Source organism: Dama dama, chromosome 21 (assembly GCF_033118175.1).
Source record: "Dama dama isolate Ldn47 chromosome 21, ASM3311817v1, whole genome shotgun sequence".
NCBI lineage: Eukaryota > Metazoa > Chordata > Mammalia > Artiodactyla > Cervidae > Dama > Dama dama.
In genome coordinates this window covers 36,178,955-36,193,127 of record NC_083701.1, presented here as the reverse complement: position 1 = coordinate 36,193,127, position 14,173 = coordinate 36,178,955, and the positions used below count along the sequence as shown (strand labels likewise).

Sequence of the window (14,173 nt, the reverse complement as noted above, 5' to 3'; positions counted from 1 at the left end):
AGAACTTGCCTGCCAGTGCCGGAGACATAAGAGACAGTGGGTTCAATCCCTGGGTCAGGAAGATCCCCTGGAGGAGGGCATGGCAACCCACTCCAGTATTCTTGCCTGGAGGATCCCATGGACAGAGGAGCCTGGCGGGTTACACTCCATAGGGTCACAAAGAGTCAGACATGACTGAAGCAACTCAATATGCACACACTCAAGAGCTATTGCAAGTGTTGCTAACAAACAATTGTCCAAAAAAAAAAAAGGAGGGGGGGACCATTCAGTGCCTCTGAGGCATATCCACATGTCCTTTTTAAAAATGATATTTTCCTTCCTTATCACAAAGCATATGTTTGTTGCAGAAAGTGTGGGAATGCACAAAAGGAGAAAAGAACTCACCTTAGAAACTTACTCCCTAGAAAGGTATCATTATCTTTTTTATTTTTATCCCCTTCCCTCCCACCCCAGGTTTGCACGGTGTCTACAATCCTGTTTTTCTAAGGTGACAGTTCATTTCACTGTCTTGCTAGCATTTCATAAACTTGTCCAGTTAATATCTCAAAAGAAAAAAAAAAAACAATCTATCAGGGACCAATAACATGGTTTCTGCAAGAGGAAACAAATATTTGGTCATTTTATTTATGCTTTTTGAGGGGCTCCATAGGCACTTGGGCAGTTTTTATGATCTTGTTGGACTTTCAGAGAAGTTGTGACACGTTTCCTGGGAAAGGGGCACACATGCATAAGGAGAGAGAAAAAGGCGGATGACGTAAATTTAAAATTGTGTCACCTAGGGGCTTCCTGGGCAGTCAGTGGTTAAGACTTCATCTTCCAGTGCAGAGGGTGTGGGTTTGGTCCCTGGTCAGGGAGCTAAGATTCTCACATGCTTTGCAGCCAAAAAACTGAAACATAAAACGGAAGTACTATTGTAACAAATTAAATAAGGACTTTAAAAGTGGTCCACATAAAAGAAAAAGATCTTTAAAAAAATAAATAAAATTGTGTCACCCTGAGGAGTGTGTGTGTGTGTAAGGGACTGTTTTATTTTTCCTTCATAGACTTTTTTCTTTTCAGTTTTTTTGCTGTGCTGTGCAGCTTGTGGGATTTTAGTGCTCCATCCAGGGATCAAACCCAGATCCTCGGCAGTGAGAGTATGGAGTCCTAACCACAACCACCAGGGAATTCCCTTCTATAGACTGCCGAGAAACAGAAGCCAAGCATCAATGCTGCCGCTGTGCATAAAGTGCAAAAAGAATATTTCCTTAGAAATGGTTAAGGCTAAGAACTGATTGGAATCTAACAAAGTGAGGGAGAAAGTGCTTAATCGTGGGTGGCCTTCACCTTTTAGGTGGCAAAGAGCCAGGCAGGCAGGGCCGGACTACAGAGAGGAAAGTCTGAGTGTCTGGTTAACCAAGGAGAGGCTATAGGAAGATAACCAGGCCTTACATTAAGAAGAAGTAATCCAGACTGTATTCACGAATGAGGGAGCTTGCCTTTCACTGAGTTTGCTGCTGCTGCTGCTGTGTGTGAGTGTGTGTGTGTGTGTGTGTGTGTGTGTGTGTGTGTGTGTGTATTTGGCATCATCAAAGAAAAGCATTAGAAAAAAAATTTTTTAGATTACCCTTTGATACCTACAGGACGTCCCTGGTGGGTCAGATCGTAAAGAATCTGCCTGCAGCTCAGCAGACTTGGGTTCAATCCCTGGGTGGGGAAGATCCCCTGCAGAAGGGAATGGCTACCCACTCCAGTATTCTTGCCTGGAGAATCCTATGGACAGAGGAGCCTGGCAGGCTACAGTCCATGGGGTTGCAAAGAGTCAGACGCAGCTGAGCGACTAACACTTGATACCTACAGTTGAAAATAGTGTGTGTAATTCTGGTTTCCACCTCTCTCTGGACTGAGAATGGGCCTGGGGAAAGTTGAGTGGGATTCTGAGAGGGAAAGTGTCTATTGAAAGATGGGTCCAAAAGCTGCAGGGCAGGGGTCTACTGGAACAGTAAGTCCATGAGTGGCTCAGACGAGATACACAGAGGGGTTTTTCCACCATATTCTGAAATTCTTGAGTGAGGGAAATCAGGCTCAAATAAAAGGAAATACCACTTCACACCACAGATATTAATGCTGAAAGAGCTTGTCACTTTCAAGAGGTGGTAATACCAGGAGATAAAAATGGATTAAGAGGGACTTGATGGACTGTGGTTGCTAGGAGAAACTGGACTCTACTTAACCTTAAGGAGCAGAGAAGCAGTGCTCCTTCCAGGGGACACTCTTTGGGGCCACCATTGCTAGGAGATCCCAGGCAACTCTGGCCCAGGTTAGGAATTTCTTCTGTGTTTGGCTCTGGGAGTTTCTGACTTTGTTCTTCTACCGGCTTTCCTTCACACCCTGGAGCCTCTGCCAGTCCTTTGGCTTCTTGTTGGGTTGGGAAAAAAGTTCATTACAGAAAAACCCAAATGAATTTTAACTTATGATGTGAGCAAGCCAGAGTCTGTTTCAATGTAGAATTTAATTTAGGAAGGAGGAGGACCTGGTCTAATGCCATTTCATTCATCCATTCAACAATTTATGGAGCACCTGCCATCTGCCAAGTGCTAGGGATGAAATACAAAATGAACAATAAACAAAATAAATACATATGTATTCTGAATTATGGGCTTCCCTGGTGACTCAGAAGGTAAATAGTCTGCCTGTAGTTCTGGAGACCCAGGTTCAATCCCTGGGTTTGGGAAGATCCCCTGGAGAAGAGAATGGCAACCCACTCCAGTATTCTTGCCTGGAAAAATCCCATGGACTGAGGAGTCTGGCAAGCTACAGTCTATGGGGTTGCAAAGAGTTGGACACAACTGAGCGACTTCATTTGGTTGGTATTCTGAATTATGGAGATGCTAGAAGGCAGGAAACACCGAGCTCTGAGAGGAAATAATTTTGTGGGGTGTGTGTATGTGTGTGTGTGATAAGCCGGTCAGGGAAGGTCTCCCTGGAAAGGAAATAGTTCAGCTGGGACCTCAAAGATGAGCCAAACCCAGACATGCCCAGTGTGGGAGGAACATTCCAGCAGAGGGAACGCACAGCCAAAGGCCCTGAAAAAGCACGAGTGGGTGTGGCCAGGGGCAGAGGGGCCACTGTGGGCAGAGCTTGGAAAGAGGTGGTGGGGAGTGGGGGCTGGCTCCCAGTGGGAGTGACAGGCAGGCACAGGCAGGTCCCCCAGGACGTGGTGGGCCACTCAGGGAGTTTCAATTCTATTCCAAATTCAATGGCAAAGCCTTGGAAGGAGTTTTAAAAGCCATTAAGAGAGACAGAGAATAGTGGTGCATCTTTTAAAATAATTTCACTTGGATCCTACTTGTGTTCAGTCACTCAGTGGTATCTGACTCTCTGCAACCCCATGGACTGTAGCCCGCCTGGCTCTTTTGTCCTTGGGATTTTCCAGGCAAGAATACTGGAGCAGGTTCCCATTTCCTTCTCCAGGGAATCTTTCTGATCCAGGGATCAAACCCGCATCTCTTGAGTCTCCTGCATTGGCAGGCAGATTCTTTACCACTGAGCCACCCAGGAAGCCCAACTTCACTTCGATATGACTGTCTGTTCCCCTTAGAACATGGGGAAATATCTGCTACTCTTGTGTGAAGATCCATTATTGAACTGTTTAACTTACTTTTCTGCTCTTGGCCGTTCTCCCCGTGGCTGTGGTGGGGAGGCTCCAGAAGAAGGGACATGAGCTGGCGTATGGGGAAAGGCTTGATGGTTCCTTGCAGTCCGAATCTGTCCACTGCCACTCCCCAGTGAGCCCAGAGCCAGAGGCGTTCACTGCACCCAAAGTAGAAGCTTAGACATCTGCTTTCTACCTCTGTTCTCTTCCATGTCTGATTCTGTCTCTGTTTCCCATTCCCTTATACTTCCTGGGATCACCTCCCAAATAAATTGCTCTCAGTCAGATCCATGTCTTAGGGTCCGCTTCTGGGGAAACTCAACCTGAATGTTATGTGGAGTTGAAACAAAGGAGAAGAAAAAGGCTTGCAGTGCTTCTAGGCACCCATTAAATCTAGGTTTCTTTCCTCTAAAAAGGGTAGGATGGTTCCATTAAAATCAAAGACCCGAGGAAGCTGCAGTGAGCTTGGAGTCAGGAGCTCTTTCTGCTGGCTAGGTGAGAGTCTGCCGGCCCCCAGTGACAGCCAGTGAAATGTGAAGGATGAGAAAGTCATATGAAGAAAGACTGTTTTGTTATGCTGTATTCAGATGTGAGTTAGGTGAGCTTTAGTGGGAAGGGAACAAGAACACTAATGGAAGAGTTCAAAAGGAAATCTGTGTCAAGCAGCTGAGATATATGACTTGTGGTAATAAATCTGTCAGAAGTTTCTGTTCTCCCAACCTCCGTGACCAAAGATTGCTTGTGATCTGTGACAAATTGCAATCCAAAGAATCAAAAGTTCACAAGTTAATCAAGATGAGACTCTTTTGTGCAGAACAGGAATAAATACTTCAGACTCATCTTCCAACTCAAAATATTTTGTGGAATACCTGTCTACTGGTAAAACTCTACATGAACTTTTTTCACTTTGTCTGACAATGAAGACCCCAAGATGTTCTTGTTTGGGGCCCAGAACTTTCTGATTCTCTTTATGAGGCTGCTAAAATCATAGATTGGGCTTCTCAGGTAGCGCTAGTGGTGAAGAACCCTGCCTGCCAATGCAAGAGACTTAAGAAATGTGGGTCCAATCCCTGGGTTGGGAACATGCCCTGGAGGAGGGCATGGCAACCCACTCCAGTATTCCTGCCTGGAGAATCCCATGGACAGAGGATCCTGGCAGTAGGGTCACAAAGAGTTGGACATGACGGAAGCCACTTAGCACATACATACAAAGTCATAGATCAGGAAGAAAGGGCATAGCATTTTGCCAAGGACAAATATTAACCAATAGGAACAACAACTGATTCAACGACTCTGTGATTTGAGGACTTTACCTATGATTCAAACCAAATAAAATAAAGATTTATGAGACAAGACATAAATGTTGAAGAAAAACTGGGAGACTAAATTCATCCTCCCATGTCAACTGTTACCCTATGGATAACGTACTGTTGTTGTTCAGCCGCACAATAGTGTCCAACTCTGTGACCCCATGGACTGCAGCACACCAGGCTTCCCTGTCTTTCGCCATCTCCTGGACCTTTGCTCAAACTCATGTCCATTGAGTCGGTGATGGATAGGGTATAATCAAGGCCATATAACTAAGTTTTGGGTTAAAGCCATGGCAAAATTGTATTTTATAGTGCCTCCAAATGTTTAATCTTTGAAACAAGTGTATATTTTTAAAGTGTATTATGAAGTGTAGTTCAAACATAGGACTAACTAAACTTAGGGATGAAGAGATTTGGGGAAGAAAAAGAGTTATTAAAGGAATTAAGGACTGGAGGTGTCCTTCTCAACCAGCTCCTAACCTGCAATCTCCTTAAATCCCTTCTGGTTCTATGGGCCAATTGAATCACAGGGCTGTGAAAATAAAAAGGGAAGGTTAACAAGAGATAATGAGCAGGAAGTGACCTGTTATTGATTTTCCAAAGGATGTGTGCATGGCAGATATTGGAAACGAACTCTGGTGTGGCTCATTCTTGCTTCCTTAGGTTGTTGACATGTGATACCTATAAGTTTTTTTTATCTGTTTTGTTTTTAGGTTCACAGGATTTTATTTTATTTATTTATTTGCCACATGGCAAGGCATATATGATCTTAGTTCCCTAACCAAGGATCAAATCTGGAGCCCTGCAGTGGAAGCACAGAGTCTTAACCACTGGACCACCAGGGAAGTCCTACCTATAAGTTTTTAGATGATTAATAAAAGCGGTTTTAGAGCAGTTTGACACTGTTGAGTTACTGACCGAACTTTATGTTTTATGTGATCCTTTTCATGTCATGGGTAGTGCTACCGAATGATGTAGCTTCCAGACACCACAAACTCTAAACTAGAGTGTGCTGAGAGGCAAAATGCATTTTCAAGTACAAACTGTCAGAAGTCCCATCAGATTTCAAAGAAGTTTGGGTGTTTTCTTGGTGAAGACTTTGAAAACTTGAACGTATGAGGGTGATTGGGAAAAGTGGGTCACATTTTGTGGGAAAGGAATTTTGGCATCCAGTTCAGGGTACATCTTCTGTTTCTTTGTTTTTCTCTTTTCTTATATCCAATTTCAAGTCTTCAAGTAATTCAATTTGAAAATTCAGTACAGTCCTTTTAAACGACTCATTAGGATTTTAAATGAAAAAGTTAAACATGCAACCACATTGATTTTTACAGTCATGGGCAGAGAATTGAAAACCTAATTCATCCCCTGACTTTGCCCCTTCATGCCCAACCATGGGTATTCTTACCCTCTGTGGGCCCTGGTTGCTGATCTGTAAATGTCACCTCGTATAGTGTATGAGTCCCTGAGTCATGGAAGGTAAGAATAGAGCACCAGGAGAAACCTGTCTGATAGGGGTCATTGGTGTGGCCCTATCATGTCTTAAGGAGGCACATTTCCTGATAAGAGTTGACCTGGGTATATGATGGGATGGTGGGAGACGTGATTGGTGGGAGAAACACCTGTTTTTTGTTTTTTTGTTTTTTCTGGCTGCACTGGGTCTTTGTTGCTGCACATTGGCTTTTTCTAGTCTCAGGGAGCAGGGGCTACTCTCTGGTGAGGGATCTTCTCGTTCTGATGGCTTCTGTTGTTACTGAGCAGGGTTCTAGGGCCGCTAGGCTTCAGTAGCTGCCAGCTAGGGCTTAGCTGCTCTGCAGTGTGTGGAATTTTCCCAGACCAGGGATGGAACCTGTGACCCCTCCATGGACAGGCAGATTCTTAACCACCAGACCCCCAGGGAAGTCCCACCTTTTCTTTTTTAGAATTTCTTTCCTTTATGTTTTCTAAAATGAACGTGTATTACTGTTGTTTAGTTGCTAGGTTGTGTCCAACTCTTTGCGACCCCATGGACTGCAGGGCGCCAGACTTCCCTGTCCTCCACCAATGAGTGTGTATTACTGTTGCCCTAAAAATATTCTGGACAGAGGAGGATAAAGTTACAATCAAAGGAAAACAAGGGCAAAGAGCTGATCTAACACCGGACTGTAAGCGGAAGTACCCTGAAGGCATCAGTCTCTTACTCGGGTGGGTCCTGGCTCAGACCCACCTTCAAGATCCGGGAACATCCGCCCGCCTCTAAGGGATACCCATTTATCAGTTCACCATCGGGGCGGGTGGCGTCAGTGTCAGCGTTGTGCGTTCCTCCTGATCCACCGCCGGGTCCGGCACGGTGTGTGCACAGCCTGAACTTGACTGTCTTGGCGGGAACGGCCTGGCCGGCGCTGGCTGTGCTCAGGTGTGCGTCCCCGTCGCGCTGTTTTTCAGCTCGCCCGTGCATCGTTGGGGAGTGGAGCCCCTGGAGCGGTTGTGCCGGCCAGTGTCGGCCCATGGCGCGCGTGCGGAGGCGCGCGGTGCAGCAGGAGCCTCAGAACGGCGGCGCGCCCTGCCCGGCCCTGGAGGAGAGAGCCGGCTGCCTGGAGTACGCGACGCCGCAGGGCCAGGACTGCGGGCACGCCTTCGGTACTGCGCTTTCCTTCATTGCTGGCCCTGGGTGGTGAGCATCCAGTCCAGGCACTGCAGGGAGCGGGGTGGGCCCGGCTGCGCAGAGGAGATAGGAAGCTCAGGAAGTGTTAAATAACGCCTTTATCCATCAGCTGCATTAAAGCCCTCCCCAACTCCCAGACCTTCCCATTTACAGCTTGTAGGTGGGCCCCTCCCGCGCTGCAGGAGCCAGCTGTAAGGGACGTGCACTGTGGTGGTTAGCAAACTCTTGTCAAGCTGACCACGAAGGACTTAAGGTAGGATGAAGCTATCTCACACAGGATAAGATGCGTCCAGTAAGGATAACTGAATTTCACCTTTCACCGCCATCCCTGTTTAATCAGGGACACTAGCATACCTGTGAAAATAATAGAAAAATTAGAAATTCCTGTTGTTGTTTAGTTGCTCAGTCGAGTCTGACTCTTTGTGACCACGTGGACTGTATCCCCTCAGGCTCCCCTGTCAATGGTATTCTCCAGGCAAGAATACTGGAGTGGGTTGCCATGCCCTCCTCCAGGGGATCTTCCCGAGCCAGGAATGGAACCTATGTCTCTTGCATTGCCCTCGAATTCTTTACCACCGAGCCACCTGGGAAGCTCAACAAATTCCTAAAGCATGATAAAATGATTGTCTTAAAAAACCAAATCAACTGGATTGGGGCTGATGTGATGAGATTTGTGATTTGGGAAGATTGTTTTAGTTGTGGGCTGGCCCAGGAGATCCAGAGTCAGCTTGTTCATGAATTGGGAGCCATAAGAAACTCACATAAGAAATAAACAAAAAGGCCAGAACCAGTGTGTTGATAGGGGTTGAATCTGATAGAGCAAAAAACACTGACTTCTCAGGGTAGCAGAGATCATGTTTTTTCATAGGAACCTGGAAAATTCCATGTCAACGTGATCCTCCCTGAGTCGTTTTGCTCCTTTGTTCTTTCCACACACAAGTTGTTTATTGAGAGTCTCCTGGATGCCAGGCACTGGGCTGGGTGCCAGTTACAGTGGGGAGAAAAGTTGCTGTGGAACCTGCTGTCAGGTGGATCACAGTCTAGCGGGAGGGGAAGATGATAAGCAGATCATCCTAGGAAACTAGTCCCAGAGAATTACCACTGCAGTTTGATCCAACGGGGTATGGAACAAGGGCTTCCCCATTGGCTCAGTGGGTAAAGAATCGGCCTGCAATGCAGGAGACACATGACATGTGGGTTCGATCCCTGGATCGGTAAGATTCCCTGGAGGAGGAAAATGGCAACCCTGTCTAGTATTCTTGCCTGGAGAATCCCATAGACAGAGGAGCCTGGCAGGCTACAGTCCATGGGGTTACAAAGAGTCGGATGCAACTGTGTGACTAAGCACTACAAGTATGGGATGTCATGTAGGGAACAAGGGAGAGGTGTAGTGAGCTGTGAGTGCGTTGTAAATACCCTCTGAGCCAACAAGGAGGTCCCATTGTGTTGTAAATAGATTCCTTGGTGGAGGAGGGGATCCACAGAGGCTAGGAGGGGAGGGACTTCCCCAGGATATGATGAGGCTGAAAACTGCAGAACCATCCATGTAGAGGGAACAGCGTGGTGAGCCAGACATTCAGGTGTAGGGGGGGTTGAGGGATTTGGGGACCGTCTAGGAAAAACTCATGACTACAAGAGGCAGTAACACACAATGACCTTACAGGTCGTGTGAGAGAGGATGATCAAAGGTTGCGATATGGCGACCACCATCCAGAGGGGGAAAAGAAGAGTCTGCCAGGAGCTCGTGTATCCAGTTGATGTCAACTAAGCAGCATGGTTTGGAGTCCCTGGGTGAAAGGGCTTCATGGGGCAGGTGTCATGGCGGCTTGGGGTCTTGCAACCATAAAGATTTACCTAATCAATGGCCAGCAGATGGTGGGTATATTTCACAGGCTATGCAAAATAAGTAGGATCTAAATGGCTAAAAATCTGCTTGTTTGGCTATTTTAAAAACAATTGAATATATAAAAACTTTAGTTTAGTGCCAGTAGGGTTTTGTCTCATTTTGTTTATTTTTGGCTGTGCTCAGGCTTTCTCTAGCTGTAGAGAGTAGGGGATATTCTCTTGTTGTGTAGCGTGGGCCCTAGGGTGCAGGCTCAGTAGTTGTGGCACATAGGCTTAGTCGCTCTGTGGCATGTAGAATCTTCCTGGACCGGGGATCAAACCCATGTTCCCTGCACTGGCAGCTGGATTCGTTAGAAAAAACAACGGCGCCACTTAGTTACAGGGATGGGCTGCTGGAACGTATTCCACTTAGTTACAGGGATGGGCTGCTGGAACGTATTCCTGCAGCACAGGCTGACCCTTCCGTGTGGCACCAGGCTGCTCAGCCCCCTTCCCAGGCCTAGGTCTCTTCATAGCAGTACCATAATGCGTATCCTTCCATCTTTTTGTATTGTCTTCAATTTCCTTCATCAGTGTCTTACAGCTTTCAGAGTACAAGTCTTTCACTTCCTTGGTTCAGTTTATTCTTAGGCATTTTATTCTTTTCGAGGCAATTGTAAATGAGATTGTTTTGTTAATTCCTCTTTCTCATAGTTTGTTACTAGCCACAATGTATTTTTGTGTATTGAATTTTTGGGTTGTACTGGGTCTCCAATGCTGGGTGGGCTTTTTTTCTAGTTACTTCAAGCAGGGGCTACTCTAGTTGTGATTTGTGGGCTTCTTGTTGTGGTAGCTTCTCTTGTTAAGCATGGGCTCTAGGGCTTGTGGGCTTCATTAGCTGCATCATGTGGGCTCAGTAGTCGTGGCTCCCAGGTTCTAGAGCACAGGCTCAGTAGTTGTGACACACAGGCTTGGTTGCCCTACACCATGTGGGATGTTCTCAGATCAGGGGAACCTGTATCTCCTGCTTTGGCAGGCAGATTCTCTACCACTGAGCCACCAGGGAAGCCCCTGTATATTGATTTTGTATCTTAAAACTTTACTGAATTCATTAGTTGAAACAGTTTTTTTCTGTGTGTGTGTGTGTGGAGTCTTTAAGGTTCTCTATATATTAATAGTATTATGTCATTTTCAAATAGTATCAGTTTTATTACTTCCTTTTCGAATTGAATTTATTTAAAAAAATTTTTTTCTTGCCTCATTGTTGTGACTATGACTTCCAATACTTTGTTGAATAAAAGTGGCAAGAGTGGACATCCTTGTCTTACCCTTCTCTTAGAAGAAAAGTTTTCAGCTTTTCATCATTGAGTGTGTTAGCTGTGGGCTTGTCATATATGGCCTTTATATGTTGAGGTGCATTCCTACTGTATCCAGTTTGTTGATATCAACATCATAAATGGATTTTGAACTTTGTCAAATGTTTTTGCACATCTATTGAGATGATCATATGATTTTTATCCTTCATTTTGTAAATGTCTCACATTGGTTGATTTGCAGAATCAATGAAACCATCCTTGCGTCCCTGGAATAAATCCTGCTTGATCATGGTGTATGATCCTTTTACTGTATAATTAAATTCAGCTTGTTAATATTTTGCTGAGGATTTTTTCATCTGTATTCATCAAGGATATTGGCCTGTAATTTTCTTTTTTTGTAGTGTACTTGTCAGGTTTTGGTATCAGGGTAATGCAGGCTTCATAAAATTTATTTGGAAAATTTTCCTCCTCTTTGATTTTTAGGAAACGTTTGAGAAGGATATTAAATATTTTTTTTATGTTTTGTGGAATTTGCCAGTAAAGCCATCTAGTCCTGGGCTTTTGTTTTTGGGGAGATTTTGTTTTTTCTTTACTGTTTCAATTTCCCTATTAGTAGCCAGCCTATTCAGATTTTCTGTTTCTTCATAATTCAGTCTTGTATGAATTTATTTGTCTAATTTGTTGATGTATAGTTATCTGTAATAGTGTCTTATGATCCTTTATATTTCTGTGGTATTAGTTGTAACTTCTCCTTTTCATTTCTAATTTAACCTATTGGAATCACCTTTTTCTTTCTTGGTGAGTCTAGCTAAAGTTTTGGAGAAGGAAATGGCAACCCACTCCAGTATTCTTGCCTGGAGAATCCCAGGGACGGGGGAGCCTGGTGGGCTGCTGTCTATGGGGTCGCACAGAGTCAGACACGACTGAAGTGACTTAGCAGCTAAAGTTTGTCTATTTGGTCTGTCTTTTCAGAAAACCAGCTGTTAGTTTCATGGGTATATTCTACTAATTTTTTAGTCTCTATTTTGTTTATTTTCACTCCGATCTTTATTATTTCAGGAAGCAGTGAAATAATATTTTTAATCCTCTTGGAACAAGGACTTGATAAACTGTGAAACAGCCTACCAAAATGCAGAAAACACTAAAATTAAGAGATTCACTCACAGGAAAACACCTTCTAGAGAAAAACACGCTTGGTGTTGTATTATTGTTGTTCAGTCACTGAGTTGTGTCCGACTCTTTTTGATCGCATGAACTGCAGCACCTTAGGCTTCCCTGTCCTTCACAATCTCCTGGAGCTTGCTTAAACTCAAGTCCATTGAGTTGGTGATGCCATCCAACCATCTCATCCTCTGTCACCTCCTTCTCGTGCCCTCAATCTTTCCTAGCATCAGGTTCTCTTTCAATGAGTTGGTTCTTTGCATCAGGTGATCAAAATACTGAAGCTTCAGTATTGGTCCTTCCAGTGAACATTCAGGGTTGATTTCCTTGAGGATTGTATTAGCTTTTGTGAATACCTCAGAAAGCTGGAGGCAGTACATTACCACAAACTTAGTGACTTAAACAACACAAATGTATCATCACACAGTTCTATGGTCAGAAGTCAGACACAGGTCTTACTGAACTTAAACCAAAGTGTCAACAGGGCTGAATTCCTTTCTGATGGCTCTGAGGGAGAATCAATTTCTTTGTATTTTCTATCATATCAGAGGCTTCCTTTTCTCATGGTCCCCTTCCTCCACCTTCCCAGCCAGATCGTAGCATCTTTCTGTACCTCTCTTCAGTCATAACATCTTCCTCTAACTCTTCGAAGGACCGTTGTGCTTACATTCAACCCATCTGGATAATCCAGAATCATCTCCCTATTTTAAGTTCAATCGAGTAACATCTTTAATTTCTCTTTGCCATGTAACATAACATATTCACAGCTTCTGGGGATTTGGATATGGACATCCTGAGGGAGGCATTATTTTGCCTGTGGTGAACAGGGAGGCCTGGCGTGCTGCAGTTCATGGGGTTGCAAAGAGTCAGACACAACTGAGTGACTGAACTGAACTGAACTGATGGATATAGGACAATGTCATCTCTTTGGGCTTACACATGAGGACATTGGAGCTCAGTGAGGTGACAGCATGACAGGTGGTCTCATTGCCCTAAATCTTATGAGTTCCGCCCCCCTTAATAGTGTTTTGCTTTTAAGCATTATCATTAGTTGTTATGATTATTATTATATTGAAAATCAATATTTATTATGTAAATAAATGAATTTACATTATCAATATGACTATTCAATTGATATTAATATATTATTATAGTATGAATATTAGTAATATAGACATGTTAATACTATACAAATGTTAATAATATTGATATATTATTATTATATATAATAACTTTTTGGGTTAGCCAAAAAGTTCATTCAGGTTTTCCCATGCTATCTAACAGAAAAACCTAAACAAACTTTTTGGCCAACCCAATGTTTTAAAATCACAATTACAGAGTCTGATAACTAAGTAGAAATATAAAGGCCATGCAAGATCAGTGAATAAAATATGATCATGAAGACACTCTAATTAATGATCAAGTAGCCATTGGCGGCTCAGCAGCAAAGAATCTGCCTGCCAAGGCAGGAGACACAAGTTTGATCCCTTGGTCGGGAGGATTCCCTGGAAAAGGAAATGGCAACCCACTCCAGTATTCTTGCTTGGAAATCCCATGGGCAGAGGAGCCTGGTGGGCTGCAGTCCATGGGGTTGCAAAAGCGGTGAACACAACTTAGTGACCAAACTCACACACAGCCTTTGCCCTCTTGCAGTTTCATTTAACGTGTATCATGAGTATATATTTTTTAATCATAAAAGCAAATCCAGAAGCATATATTATGTGTTTGTTGCCCATACTGACTATTGTTCATATGGGTTTTCCTTCTGCAAGAAGATCACTGTGCATTATTATGAACTGTATGATTCTAGGCTGGCATTATTTGTCAAATTTTCATTCCATTTTCTTTGACACCATATCTACAGACTAGTGGTTCTAAGCCTGCTTTTGTGACACCCCGTTGTGTCAGAGGGCTTTATGAAATTCTCAAAGCAAATTTAATTTAATTTCATGTTCAAAGTAAGTATGTGCAGTGCCACTCTTTTAGAAGTGGAAGCTGCTGTAAAAGCGAACAATGGTAGGCTGATGGGATGCCAGAGAAGTTGGCAAATAGTCTGTTAACAAAGAATCTATTACATTGGATATTGTTGCCAGGAAGGGGAGAGGAGGGGGAATGGGCATTTATTGAAAGCTTTTGTCCTGGAGCACCAGCTATGTGCTGCCACACAGAAGCAGAAGGGAGACTGGAGGCAAAAATAATTTCTAAATTACCTACTGCTCTTAGTGAAAAATTAAATTTGTGGGGGATGTTAAAAAATGGAGCTAGTTCAGAGTCCTCCAGGTATCTG

At 44.0% G+C, this 14,173-nt stretch overlaps 1 protein-coding gene across 1 annotated transcript in view; it reads left to right on the top strand.

Annotated features, from left to right (window-relative positions):
• SBSPON (somatomedin B and thrombospondin type 1 domain containing) overlaps positions 1-14,173 on the top strand; it is a 31,777-nt gene that overhangs the window by 4,932 nt on the left and 12,672 nt on the right. The window contains exon 2 of the mRNA XM_061123477.1: positions 7,366-7,560. Within this exon, the coding sequence (XP_060979460.1) occupies positions 7,366-7,560 (195 nt within the window). The remainder of the gene's footprint in view (positions 1-7,365; positions 7,561-14,173) is intronic.